This window comes from Triturus cristatus, chromosome 4_1 (genome assembly GCF_964204655.1).
Source record: "Triturus cristatus chromosome 4_1, aTriCri1.1, whole genome shotgun sequence".
In the NCBI taxonomy this organism is placed as follows: domain Eukaryota; kingdom Metazoa; phylum Chordata; class Amphibia; order Caudata; family Salamandridae; genus Triturus; species Triturus cristatus.
The window spans coordinates 1,181,849,113-1,181,864,140 of NC_140585.1; the positions used below are offsets into that span (position 1 = coordinate 1,181,849,113).

Below are 15,028 nucleotides of genomic sequence, written 5' to 3' on the forward strand. Positions count from 1 at the left end.
TTTTTATATGGCTGGTCAACTCGGTCCAAAATATACCTTCTCAACCGAAAGCACAGCACAAATACAGTTTCGTTTTTTTTCCTATTCCTAAAAATCCATAAAGCAACTACACATAATATTGCTATGAGCATACTTAGGAAAATCAGAACTCGCAATTTAATGGAGAGAAGCTGGAAATATAGAAACTTGTAGTTAAGAAGAAACTTTATTCCATGTGATAAACCATAAATGTTCTTTTGTTACAACAATCTAGACAGTACATTAATAAATATAACACAAAATGCAGTCAATGACGTTACATATATAGTAAATATTTCAGTACGAAACTTCTTACACATTCAAAAATCATCAATCTGTTTGCGCATGCTTAATGCCTACCAAATTAGAGTTACTGCTGCCAGGCAGACCTCTAGAGAGTGTAACTGTTGTCTAAAATTACATTTCTTTAGCAATGGTTTAATAAAATGGGCTGTCAGCACACCATAGAACTTACAGGAAATATAAAGGGCAAGGAGCCTTGAGTGGCATACCCATCACAGGGCAACTGCGTAGGACACTCTACCATTCATTCTGCCTAGGAAAAGTCACAATGTGGTGGAGCATATCATACCTAAATGTTGTCAGCACAAATCTATTCCTAATGTTTAATACCCGTTTCAGGTATGCTTGTATGCCTTCCTTAGTTGATACAAGGGAATGAAAATTGAAACTTACTTTCTGATGGTCCCTATTAAACTAGTTCTTTCCCCTCATGTTTGGATCTCCTTCAAAGGCTCGGTGTCCTCGTACAATTCCAGTCTACCAAGCCTACCTCCTTTGACATAATGTAACCAAGGGATATGTGCCAGTCGATCCAAGCATAAACAGTTGTTTACTATCTGCCCATTAAGAGAGGATTCCTCTTGCATTCAAATCCTACGCCACAACAAAAGTGGGCTCCTTTTAGGAAAACTTTCCCCTCTCCCTTAGTTATTCCACTGTGATTGACATGGAAGCAGCATGCAGGTTTCCTTTAAATTCACATTATGTGTACGGGGGAAAGGAATTTATAGTTTGTAAATGAAGCAACCCAGGCTCTCACGTAAGCTGTTTTTTGAATCTCTAGAACGCTCATGGATTCCCTGGAGCCAACGTCATATATTTGTGAGAAACCTTCACACAGAGTTAGTTTGGGAAAATGTTCAGGGTCCAGCTCCTAAAAGAAGTTCATCTTATAATTTATCTATGTTTGTCATTTCAGGTACCACTTATTGACTGCTGGTGGGGTAAGGAAAGATGGTCATTTGCAGCCACTCTGTGTCCAGAATCTGTAGTCACTGGTGATGCTTAAGGAATATACCCTACATAGGGGCATAGGCTGGAACTGTCAAGAGGCAGTAGTGAGAGTTGATGAGTTTTTGGTGCAACTACGACTGGACCACTGAAGGACGCTCCAATCAAAAAGTCTGCCTCATGGTATGAAGAATGCAAGCAACAGTGTGATGGTTATAGATGTCTGCACATTGCTAATTAGGAGATTGTGCAGACATTGAACATTGTTAAGAGGACCATGGCATGGCCTTTGGGACACGTTCATACTCGTATGAAAAATGATCAGAAAGAATCCCAGCTTCACCTCTGGGACAGATTTCAGACTCAGATCCCGGGCAAGGAACTTGTGTCGATGAAACCTGGGGAAGACCCAGAATATTTCTTGAGGACGTTTGAACGTATAGCAGAGTGTGCTCTATGGCCAAAGCATCAGTGGCCAGTGCGTTTAGCTCCTTTGTTATCTGAGGAAGCTCGGCTCATTTACCAAGCTTTGCCTAGTTATGCTGCTGAGGACTATGATCAGTTGAAAGATGCTCTCCTTAGACACCTGACTGTGAGTGAGGAAATATATCGGAGGAAGTTTCGCAGTGTTTCATTCTTATCAGAAGCTGGACTACGGGCTGTGGCCAATCGACTGCGGGAATTGGGCAGGAGGTGGTTGAAACCAGAGAAGCGGAGCTCTGAAGAAATTGTAGAGATCATCGTGGTGGAGCAGTTTATCCACATTTTGCCAGGGGATGCTAAAGAATGGTTAAGTCATCACCAGGTGCAGTCGCTCGAGAGTGCAGTTCGGCTGATTGAGGAAATCCTCGCTGGGGAACACTACAAGCATGCAGCTGGAGGTTTAATGTCCAGTGTGCAAACCTTGGAACTGGAGAAGGTGCATGTGACAGAAGGTAGGAGCCTTTTCTCTGTTGGAGAAGGTACACTTATGGAGTTTTGGTCATAAAGTGGGTTATGGAAATAATAAAATCCAACCTCAATGTAAGTTATTGATTTGCTATTGAGGGAGACCCTGTTCATTCAGTAATGTTATTTTTTATCACGTCATCCATACATTTCTTATACAGAACATTGGATTCTTAGATGGAGGAACTATGACGCATTTAGAGAAGAACTCCTAGACCTGCTTTTTTTTTTAACTCAGATTATAATTAGTGCTCCCGGATTTTATGGTATTTAATTTTTTTACATTTCTGTCTGTATTTATCCATATTTATTTTTTGGTCATTTTATCTGTATTTATCCACATTTTATTTTGTCACAAGCAAAAAAAGACGCTGCAGCTAGTTTTTTTTCACATTTATTTAAATAGGCAATGCACACTTGATTCCTATAGGTTTAGATAGATTTATGTAGATTGGTAAATTGGTTACTGCTTTTAAAAAAGAGATCCATTTGATACTTACAGTTAATAAATTGCAATCCCTCTACTGTAGCACAGTGGGATATAAAGGGCCTTGTAAACCTCACTGTCTTAGGTTACAAATCCTACACATTGATTTACACACACATGATTTATTGTCAATATATAATGTGTGATAAAGTGCTCTGACACCATGCATTGTATGTGTAGCGATATATAAAAAAAAAATAATGGTATTTAAGTTGGTATTTGTGTAAATACTGGGACAGACCACTGCATCTAACATTCCTACAGTGCATGCATATCTCTTGGACCCAAGGACTGAACAAAATCAAAAGCATGCCTCTCTTAAGTACCTGGGAAGTGATAAGCTGTATGCATTTGTTTTCCCTCAATTGCTTTTAGGTGTGCGTCTCTCCCGCCCCCTTCATAGCTCCCAGCCAGGATACTTAAACAAAAGGAGGCCTGATGGCCCCTTAACCCCTTCACTGCTAGGCCTCTCCCCCTCCTTTCACCCCCCCCACCCCGTGCTAAGATTTTTTTTTGTGGCTATTTGGGGTAGTTCGCGCTTAGGCCCCTGTAACATTTTGACCACATAAGGTATCCACACCAAATTTGCATCCTTTTTTTCCAACATCATGGGGTTTCTAAAGGTACCCAAGGTTTGTGGATTCCCCTGCAGGGGACCCAGAAATTAGCCAAAATACAGATACTTTTTTTTTTTTTAAATGGGGGAAAAAAGGGCTACAGAAGAAAGCGTCTGTTTTCTTCCCTGATAATTACAAGAGACAGTGGTCACTGGGAAATTCAATGATGCGTATGCAATGAATATAGCCTCAATCAGTACTATATTTACGCCAATATCCAGCCGGATAGAGGCACTTTTTAATATGCACAATAGTTGAGAATAGAACACAGAATGCAAGTCAAATAACAGTGGGATACAAGCCTGTATCCATAGCCCTACATATCAGACAAACAAAGTAAAAAAGGCTCAGGCAGTTTGCGGTTGTTTCAATCAGCTAATACACAAATGGCGAAACAACTAATATGAAAGGGTCACCTTCACACAAAATTATATACAAGAATTACTGTGTATATGGTTGACAACTATATCAACAGTGTATCGATCCTTATCTGTTGGATATTGGATCATCATCAGGACTATCAAATAAAGTGCCTGTCAACAATTGCCTGTAATTTTACTGCAAGTATAGCCCGCTGGGCGAGGGCTGAGAAGAAAGGGGCTTGAGGACCCTGGACGGATGGAATCCGTCAGAAATGGAGAGCTATATCAGGGTTCGGGTTCGGTGACAGGTTGGTCAGGATGGCGAAGCCTCCGTGTAAGGAATAACGCTAGCGATGTAGTGGTGGTCCAAGGTCGGAGTTTTGGACGGGACAAGCCTTGAGTTAAGCATGGAATGGCGCCTGATGGTCACCGCTCTCCGGAGGATCGAAACGCCGTCGAAAAAGTTGGCAACCTTATACACAGTAATTCTTGTATATAATTTTGTGTGAAGGTGACCCTTTCATATTAGTTGTTTTGCCATTTGTGTATTAGCTGATTGAAACAACCGCAAACTGCCTGAGCCTTTTTTACTTTGTTTGTTTGTCTGATATGTAGGTCTATGGATACAGGCTTGTATCCCACTGTTATTTGACTTGCATTCTGTGTTCTATTCTCAAATATTGTGCATATTAAAAAGTGCCTCTATCCGGCTGGATATTGGCGCAAATATAGTACTGATTGAGGCTATATTCATTGCATACGCATCATTGACTTTCCCAGGGACCACTGTCTCTTGTAATAAGTTGGTTCCCAAGGTCCCTGAACGATTCTATTTGGGTTCCCGTGTTTTACATACATTCTTCCCTGATAATTGCATCAAAAAATTTGTTGGGGTGCTGAAATCCCCATCTTCCCAGCTTTCAGGGAAAAGCAGGCTTTTGTCAGAAAACCAAAATATTTTACACAGTTTTGGCATTTTTCTGGGACATAGCCTACTTTTGCTATTTTTTTATGCTTTCAACCTCTTTCCAGTTAATGGTAGAAATGGGTATGAAAGCAATAATGGATCCTGGAAAGCTATACATTTTAGAAAAGTAGACACAATTCTGAATTCAGCAAGGGGTCATTTGTGTAGATCCTACAAGGTTTCTTTATAGAAACAAACCGTTGAATATAGGAACATTTTAAAATTAGTTGAAAAAAACAGCCATCTGTGTCAACCTTTTTACCTGTAACTTCTTCTAATTATGACAGCTGTTTGAAAGCAATATACCGTTACTTCCGCTGGACCTTTCTGGTTGTGGGGATATATAGGACCTGTAGGTTCACCAAGAACCCGACGAACCCAGAGCCAATAACTGAGCAGCAACTTGCAATGGTTTATTATCACCCTAAGTCTCCCGATTAAAAATGGTACCTCACTTGTGTGGGTAGGCCTAGTCCCACGACAGGAAATGGCTCAAAACGCAACGTGCAAATAACACATTTTCACATTGAAAAATGAACCTTTTTTTGAAAAGTGCCTAGCTATAGTCTTTGAACCCTAGCTCTGCCGGCACCTAGGGAAACCTAGCAAACCTCTACATTTTTGAAAACTAGACACCCAGGGGAATCCAGGATGGGGAGACTTGACTGGCTCTTACCAGGTTCTGATACCCAGAATCCCTTGCAAACCTAGAAAATTGTCCAAAAAAACACATTTTCCTCTCATTTCTGTGGTGGAAAGTTCTGGAATCGTGTGGATCCACAAAATTCCACCCACCCCGCATTCCCCAAAGTCTTCCGAGAAAAATGGTGCATCACTTGTGTGGGGAGACCTAGTGCCCGCGACAGAAAACGGCGCAAAACGGAACGTGGACACACCACATTTCCACAGTGAACAAGCATTTGCAATGCAATAGGTCTCGCATTATAAAAGTGTGAGCAGTTGGCATTGCTAATAATAATGCAACACTAGCTATTGGCATTGTAAATGATAATGGCATTTATTTGTGTGTTTGTTTTATAAAATAGATAAAAAAGGCATTGTCATGAACAATGCCAATAGCTTAAACTTTTGCAAATGCGAGACCTGTTGCATTGCAAATGCTTGTTTCCGTACTGCAGGCTTTTTTAAAGTTTTAGTCACTACTCAAAATGAAATCCATTTTATCAGCGTTGCCAGTGCTCCTTTATGTTTAATGCCATAAATGAAACACAATGTTCTAAGCAGATTGCTAAATAGCATCTCCAGCCCCGATCACAATGTCTCACTTCATGCTGGACAGTGGGCACCCTGTTTTCATGCAGTGCCAAGACTTGGTGAACTAATGTACAGACTGAGGTCTGTCAGCCTCCGAGGCTCAAAGCATTCCTTGCAACAGTCCGCTGTGTCAAGATATTGCCATGTGTACAGCACACACTCTGCAACAGCAAGTGGTTTCAAAGTTGGGGGTGAGTTCCCAAACTTTCCTGAGGTGTGCATAGTGTTTGGTGACAGCGTATTTATGCTGACAGCCCCAAAAACTGTATGTGGTTGTGTGTGTGGTTGTGTGCTTGTGGTTGTTTGTGCTTGTGGTTGTGTGTGTGTAGTTGTGGTTGTGTGTTTGTGTTATTGTGTGTTTTGTTTTGTGTATATGTGTGTGGTTGTGTGATTGTGTGTGATTGTAGTTGTGTGTGTGTGGTTGCGTGTGGTTGTGTGTGTTTGAGGTTGTGTGTGTGTTTGAGGTTGTGTGTGTGGTTGTGTGTGTGTGTGTGGTTGTGTGTGTGAGTGGTTGTGTTTGTGGTTTTGTGTGTGGTTCTGTGTGTGGTTCTGTGTGTGGCTGTGTGTGTTTGTGTGTTGTGGTTGTGTGTGTAGTTGTGGTTGTGTGTGTGGATGTGCATGTGTGGTTGTGTGTGTGGTTGTGTGTGTAGTTGTGGTTGTGTGTGGTTGTGTTTGTGTTATTGTGTGTGTGGTTTTGTGGTTGTGTGTGTGGTTGTGCGTTGTGGTTGTGTGTGTAGTTGTGGTTGTGTGTGAGGTGTGTGTGTAGTTGTGGGTGTGGTTGTGTGTGTTTGTGTGTTGTGGTTGTGTGTGTGGTTGTGTGGGTGTGTGTGTGTTTGTGGTTGTGTGTGTGTGTTTGTGGTTGTGTGTTGTTGTGTGTGTGGTTGTGGTTGTGTGTGTAATTGTGGTTGGATGTGTGTTTGTTATTGTGTGTGTTTGTGGTTGTGTGTGTGTTGTGGTTGTGTGTGTAGTTGTGTGTGTAGTTGTGGTTGTGTGTGTGTAGTTGTGTGTGGTTGTGTTTGTGGCTGTGTGTGGTTGTGGGTATGTGTGTGGTTGTGTGTGTGATTGTGTGTGTGGGAGTGTGTAGTTGTGTGGTTGTGCGTGGTTGTGTGTTATTGTGTTTGTGTGTGTGGCTGTGGTTGTGTGGGGGTGTGTGGTTGTGTGATTGTGTGTGGTGGTTGTGTGTGGTTGTGTGTTTGTGTTATTGTGTGTGTGGTTGTGTGTTGGGTGTGTAGTTGTGGTTGTGTGTTCGTGTGTCTTTATGGTTGTGTGTGTGTATGGTTACATTCGATATGATGAGAGTTAAGCAGAGATGTCTGCATTCAAACCACTAGCGAGTAATTGTAACACTGCAGCTACACATTTCCCTTGTAATAAATACAAAAGGAACATTTCCGAGGCTGGTAAAATAAGATATACTTCCGACAGTAAGGTACTGTCATTTCTTTCCCAGTTAAATAAAAGGTGAGTACAAATATGTGCATGTTATAAGGCAACAGTGAAAGGCCAGAGACAATTGGGAAGCAATCTGGTATATTTTGGGAACCAATGAAATTGTCAGAGTATTCCCCGTTTCCTTGAATGGACAAAATAGATGCACCATTTTTCTCACGATTGGATTTAAAAAACATTATGCTTGCGACTTTGAATCTAGATGACCGTTGTTTTTTTCTTTTCTTAATTGCAACAAATTGTAAGATGTCATTAAGGGAGCTTTTACGGAGGTCAGGGGTTCGAGAGTAAATCCACATGCAAACAAGCATTGGCCGCGCGGCTCACTGAGAACATCAAAGCGTCCGAAAGGGGAGAAAGGAGGGGTGAGTGCAAGCTGAGGTGACAAGAAGGGCTGGGCGAGAAGGGAGGGGGGGGAATGCCAGCAGCAGAGGAGCCTGATTAAAGCTGACGAAAAGGGAGGGGGAGAAGGGAGGAGGGGTTGCGAGCAGCAGCTGTGCACGTGCACGCCATCGTGCACTCAAGCTTTAGGCCTGGGTAGCACTTTGAAAACCTGTATACTAAATGCTCTTCGAGCAGCGCGTGCGCGCTGGCTCAGCGAGACCTAAAAATGACCCTTTTTTAGGTCTCTCCTGCATTGCAGCTCACAAGCGCTGATTTGCCATGGCGAGATGTATTGTTGCTGCTTTTGTGTCCGGCTTCTCTGGAAGCCGGGTTGGTGTCTGCCCTGTCGGCATTAGGCCCCGCCCACCCGGACTGGAGATTTCACTTGTGCACGCTCGTGCACGGCGTCATCTGTCACGCAATGAAATGATACGCAGTAGCGATGTTTTTGCCGGCTTTGTTCAACCCTGGAAGTACTGCATTTTAAGAGTACATGGCGTAGAAGCATTCACCACTTCTTGGATATAAACAAACACGCTGCCACGGACTGCAGCGCAGAACGCCACGTTCTAAGGAGTGTCAGCAGGACACTGGGACCTTTGAAAACGCTGATTCCCAGCGCTCCATGGCACCAAGCGCCCAGCGTGAGGTGCCGAAGGCATGGCCTCGAGATGAAGAACAGACCTTACCGGGCACGCGCCCACGTTGTCGGGCGTTTCACATTTGTTGCTAGCACAGAGCAGGCACTTGAAAATGTAAGCTTGAAAGGATGGTGGTTGCTGCACCGACCATATTTTCCATTTTAATTGTGGGCAGTTGAAGTTTGAACCCTTCGTGCTATCTACGTGTTGCCATGGTCTCTCGACTGCAGCTCGTTACTGCTGATTGGCACACAGGCGGTGCTGACAGTTGTGTTACTTCGCCCTGTGCAACGATAAATTAATGCTCATCATGTTCCTGAGTGGACCAAAGAAACCAGGATGAGGACAACATGGTTTCTGCACAATTCATTGTTCCAGGAATATACAGATCTGAGATAGGCCGATAAATAGGCTATCTTCCCAGAGTTATCAACGGATTAATCTGTACAAATGTCACAGAAATGTTCTAATACATATAACTGTTCTGCTGATATTGTTAATTATTGGTCCATATGAATAATGAATAGTGTGTGTGCGCGTGCATGCACGTTTAACAAACACTGAGGGGACCGGGTCAAATAGCTAAAAACACTGACCTGCTGTGTAACCTAGCCTAGAATTAGAGTAGTAAATAAACGCGTCATTGGCTGCTCCACAACATACGGGCCTTTTGCTCGAGCGTGCACGTTTAACACATACTGTGGGTGGGAGATCGCGGGCAAACACATGTCAGCTGCCTCATCATGCCGGCGTTTCCTTGAAATCCCCCCATTTACATAGTGTGGTGGAACTGCGAAGAACAGAGAAGTTCCCCGGCATGCGCTAATGGAGCGCGGTGACAGGCAACGACGGGGACGGTGGGCAACTCCTGTCTTCATTAAAACCCCAACGCAGACCAGGAAACCGTGTGCTGGCGCGTTTTATTCACGCTCACATGCTTCAACTATGTCTCTTAACACCCGCAATTTTAGGGTCCCTCTGACCACCACAGTCCCTAAAAAGCGATGACCAAAGCAACGGGATGTGCAGATGAACCAACCTCGGACCTTGGGAGCATGCAGTCACCCACTCAAACATCTGCAACATTTCCCATACAAAAACCTGCATTTGTGCTCTTATTTCCCTTCTGTAGCACGCGTGCCACAAAAGGGGAAGATTTCTAGAAGTTCTTGTGTTTTGTGGTACCATTGTCAGGGTTACCATTGAACCCGTCGTAACTCCTCACGCTGTTTTTTTCTGAGCGCCTTTCCCTCGTATAAGTTCACTTCTGCAGCAACCGGTTACTGGTGTATTTCCCTGCTGCAGCCCAGATCTCTGGTGCCCCTTAGTGTTAACATTATGAAGCCCAGCATAACAAGCATTTGCAATGCAGTGCAATAGGTCTCGCATTTGCGAGAGTTGGAGCTATTGGCATTGTAAATGACAATGCCTTTTATCCATTTATTTTTTTTAAACCTGCAGTCGGTGCATAAACACACACTTTGAACGTATAGTCCTTGCTTACGAGAAGCAAGGCTGGCAGTAAAAGAGACTGTCAGCCTTGCTTCTCATAAGCATGGACTATAAGTAAAAAGTGCTTGTTTACGCACAGCTTGCAGGTTTTCAAACGCATAAATAAAAGGCATTGTCATTTACAATGCCAATAGCTCAAACTTTCGCAAATGCAAGACCTATTGCATTGCAAATGCTTGTTTTGCAAAGTACCTAGCTGTAGGTTTTTAACCCTAGGTCTGCCGGCACCTAGGGAAACCTAGCAAACTTATACATTTTTGAAAACTAGACACCCAGGGGAATCCAGGATGGGGTGACTTGACTGCTTCTCACTAGGTTCTGTTACCCAGGATCCCTTACAAACTTAAAGAATTGTAAAAAAAAAAAACCACATTTTCCTCACATTTCTGTGGTGGAAAGTTCTGGAATCTGCGTGGATCCACCTAATTCCACCCACCCCCGTTCCCCAAAGTGTTTCGAGAAAAATGGTACCTTACTTGCATGGGTGCGTCAAGTACCCGCGACAGGCAAGGGCCTAAAATCTATTGAGGCGACATCAAAATTACCTATCACAAACTAACCTGATTTTGCAAGGTGGGTCCCATGAGTTTTTGGCCCGGGGCTCGGCGGCCATCTAGGGAAACCTACCAGACCCACACATTTCTGGAAACTAGACAACCGGGGGAGTCCAGCGAGGTATGGCTTGCGTGGGTCCCACAACATTCTCCTACCCAGAGTCCCCTGCAAACCTCAAATTTCGCTGAAAAAATCACTTTTTTTTTCAAATATCTGTGTGAGAAAGTTCTGGAATCTGTGTGGATCCACAAATTTCCTACCACGCAGCGTTCCCCCCCGGTCTCCCAATAAAAATGGTACCTCACTTGTGTGGGTAGGCATAGTGGCTGCAACAGGAAATGGCCCAAATCGTACTGTTGAGACTTAAAAATTACCTATAACAAAACTACCTGGTTTTGGGAGGGGTACCTGGGGTTTTGGCCCCGGGCTCGCCGCCATCTAGGGAAACCTACCAAACTCACACATTTCTGAAAACTAGACACCCTGGGGAGTCCAAAGAGGTATGGCTTGCGTGGATCCCCCAATGTATCCCTACCCAGAATTCCCTGCAAACCTCAAATTTAGCGGAAAAAACTAATTTCCACATATTTTTGTGTGGAATCACTGTGGCGGCACAAATGTCCTACCCCACAATGATACCTCACTTATGTGAGTGTCCAATGCAGAATTCCCTATGTTTTGGGCTCTTCCCAGTCACAGGCCCTTGCCCACCCCCACAAGTGAGGTATAATTTTACTCGGGAGGCTGAGGGGAACGCTGTGGGGTAGGACATTTGTGGATCCAGATAGATTCCAGAACTTTCCCACACAGAAATTTGAGAAAAAAGTGATTTTTTTTTTCTGCTAAATTTGAGGTTTGCTGGGGATTCTGGGTAGGAAAATGTTGGGGGACCCACGCAAGCCATACCTCGCTGGACTCCCCCGGGTGTCTAGTTTTCAGAAACGTTTGGGTTTGGTAGTTTTCCATAGATGGCCACCGAGCCCGGGGCCAAAAACCCAGGTGGCCCCCCTTGCCAAACCAGGTTGTTTTGTGATAGGACATTTTGATGTCTCCTCAACACGTTTTGGGCCCTTGCCTGTCGCGGGTACTTGACCCATCCAAGTGAGTGAGGTATCATTTTTATCGGGGGAACGCTGGGTGGATCCACGTAGATTCCAGAACTTTCCACACAGAAATTTGAGAAAAAAGTGATTTTTTTTTTTCATCAACATTTGAGGTTAGCAGGGGATTCTGGGTAGGAAAACGTTGGGGGACCCACGCAAGCCACACCTTCCTGGACTCCCCTGGATCTCTAGTTTTCAAAAATGTGTGGGCTTGGTAGTTTTACAATATGGCCGCCGAGCCCGGGGCCAAAAACCCAGGTGACCTACTATTTTTCTCGGAAGACTTTGGGTAATGCGGGCTGGGTAGAATTTTGTAGATCCACGCAGATCCCAGAACTTTCCATCACAGAATTGAGAGGACAAATTGTTTTTCTTAAAACTAAGTTTGAGGTTTGCAAGGGATTCTGGGTAACAGAACCTGGTGAGAGGCACACAAGTCACCCTCTCCTGGATTCCCCTTGGTGTCTAGTTTTCAAAAATGTACAGGTTTGCTAGGTTTCCCTATGTGCCGGCTGCGATAGGGCCCAAAATCCACAGGTAGGCACGTTACTAATAACAAGTCTGTGCCTAGTGGGCTTTCTGCCACCCTGAGGGTAATCGGGGGAGGGAGGGTTGCCCCGCTATGCCCCCAAAGGGTGCAGAATGATTGTGGCTATTTTTTGGGTGGTAGAGGCATTGGTATGCCCATTCTGGGCAGCCCCCATGCATAAAAAAAGCCTGCGTAATCGCTGACACCTATTGGGCTATCTCTCACCCCCGGGGCAGATCAGGGTCCACTGCCCCCATCGGCCCCCCGGTGGGGCAGAAAGACTATGGCATTTTTGTGGGGAGATGTGGGCATCGGCATGCCCATTCTGGGCTGACCTCACACCTGAATTTAAAAAAAAAAAAAATCCTAGGGGTAGAAAGACTGTGATTATTGTTTTTGAGGTGGGGGCATTTTCATGCCCATTCTGGGCAGCCCCGACCCCTACATTATAAAAAAAAAACTGGTTTCTAGTGGGCTTTCTGCCCCCCTTGGGGTAGATTGGGGGCTACTGCCCCCGGTCGGGCAGAAAGACTGACATTTCTGTACGGGGGGCATTGCCAAGCCCTTTTTGGGCAGCCCCCGACCCAATGTCAATAAAAAAAATCCCTGGGGTCTAGTGTGCTTTCTGAGCCCCCCTCCCCCGGGAGGCCACTGCCCCCATCTGCCCCCCAGGGAGGGGAGAAAGATTGTTGTGCCCAAAAGAAAATGGGGGGAGCAAAGGCCCTTGCCCAAGGGGCTGCTCCCCCCTCCCTGGTGCTAGTGGGTGGATCCCTGCTTGGGGAGAAGGGATCCACTAGGGAAGGGTACCATTGGAAAGGGGAGATTCTCCCCTTTCCAACGATACTCATCCCATCTTTTTCAGTGCTCGGGGGCTGAGATAGCCCCACAAGCACCGAAACTGAGAAACTGGAACTAAGTTTCAGTTTTGATTTCATTGTAATGACGATTGCGCGCCATGCGCGCGATCGTCATTTCAATGAAATGAAAAAATCGGCCTGGGGAGGTTGGGGAAGCTCTTCCCCCACCCTCCCAGGCAAAAAAAATGGGAAATCCCTCTGCTGTCTGCAGCAGAGGGATTTCCTGAGCATGTGCTCATGATGGAATGGTTCCGTCATGAGCACACTAAAACTTGTGCTCATGGCGGCGGAATGGTTCTGTCATGAGCACACTAAAACTTGTGCTCATGACGGAACCATTCCGTCATGAGCACTGAAAGTGTTAACCTCGACCTCTGTTATTGGCTCAGCCGAAATCCAATAAGCCCTCTCCCCGTCTGCGCTCTGACAGGCTCATCTTCTCGCAGACAGCAGCAAAGTTAAACATATTTATTGCCATTTTTCAGTTTCTATTTATACAGACAAAGAAAAAATATTTTTCTGTCTTTATTTATATGCAGGGATCCATTTAAATGGAAAACAGGGAGCCTTAATTATTATCCTAAAGCCTGCATTCATTCATTGTCTGCTCAAGCATTGTGAAAGATTACATAGGTCCCAGGGTGCCATTAAGCTCTTCAGATACTGAGTACCTACTAAAACAATAGTCAGTGTGAATTAGGTTATATGTGCCTCATGACACATTTGTGATTGCTTTGGAGCCTATGGTTGAACAGAGTCAGCGCCAACGTGAACTGATGTCTTAAATATAGTCTTAAAAGATTTATTTTGACTTATGAGCTGCTATTTATTTTAGGTCTCAGCTAGGCAGCCCTTGCCCTGTCTCTTTTAGACATGTTGTATTGAGATATGGACTTGAAGCTCCACCCACTCTCCACCCATATTTTTAATTGGCTTGTGTCATTGTCTTTTGTAAATATTGGCATCTGATTCGTTAATAGGCTTGTTACTTCCTCCTTCGTACCGCCTTGGCTACATTTGTAACCTCCCAGGAGGACTGGCCCTTTTACTTGTGTTGTTACACCGTCTGTTTTAATTACATCCTCCAAGAACTATTTTCTTTAAGGGCTTTCTCCTCCCTGCTTTTGCAGGGAGGCCACGCTCTCCCGCAACGTTTATTTTTTTTTTTATTTAACTAGCCCAGCAGCCTCATCACTGATAATGGCACCGGGCTTTCCTTTTGTTTCCTAGAGATGGCCAAACGCGGCGCATGTTTTTTTTGTTTTTTCTATACATTTACTTTTTGTTATAATGCTGGCACTCGTGCTTTAGCTCTAAACATATTAAGCTAAAACGCGGTTGCCGCAATTGCTTCAAAAGTAAAGAAATGGGAAATTCCTATTTCTGTACTTTCCCTAAAGCAGATGTCATTTCTCCGTAGCCGCCGCACGTGTGGGGCCTTGCTGCTTGATTTTCCAGCAGCAGCCCAGCTTGTGTTAGATCGGGTTCCCACAGCTGAACATCTGCCTTCCTTTCTTCTTTGTATGTGCAAGTTGGCAGCTGCAGCACCTCACCGGTCGCACGTTCCAAAGACTGAAAGGACCAGATTTTTATGGGCCTTCTGTGCCCCGACAGCAGCAGCAGAAGCTATGACAGCATTCTCAGAAGCCCTGGGAGTGACACAGGCAACAGGAGCAGCTCCGCAAAAATCTCCAGCAGCGAGCCCACACTCAACAGCAATGGCGACCGTCACACAGGGACCCCGCTCTCTGCAGCCGCACCATATTGTTGTTACACATTGGATTCCTCGTTCTTTCAGTCTTTGGCTCTTTGCGAAACAGAAGTATCCTGTGCTCTCACCACTATTTTATTTATTTAGGCTCATGATACTGCTCGACGCTATTTTGTTTCCGTCTTGCAGCCTGCACGACCTATTTTTGCATGTTGCTTGTTTTCGTCAGGGCAGTTACTACTTTGACCATTTTCATCGCGTTTTGTAATGTGCTTGCTCTTCCAAACAAAGAAAAACATTTCAATTTAGTCTGATAAATTAACTTAATCACCGAGCAACTTCTACAACGAAATATTACT

The 15,028-nt window shown here is 44.6% G+C and overlaps 1 protein-coding gene across 2 annotated transcripts in view; it reads left to right on the forward strand.

Moving 5' to 3' along the window:
* Positions 1–15,028, forward strand: part of LOC146856314 (uncharacterized) — a 37,453-nt gene that overhangs the window by 9,590 nt on the left and 12,835 nt on the right. For both annotated transcript variants that reach the window (XM_085654425.1, XM_085654424.1), the window contains exon 2: positions 1,241–2,207. In XM_085654425.1, coding sequence (XP_085510551.1) covers positions 1,550–2,207 — 658 coding nt within the window. In that variant the 5' untranslated portion in view covers positions 1,241–1,549. The remainder of the gene's footprint in view (positions 1–1,240; positions 2,208–15,028) is intronic.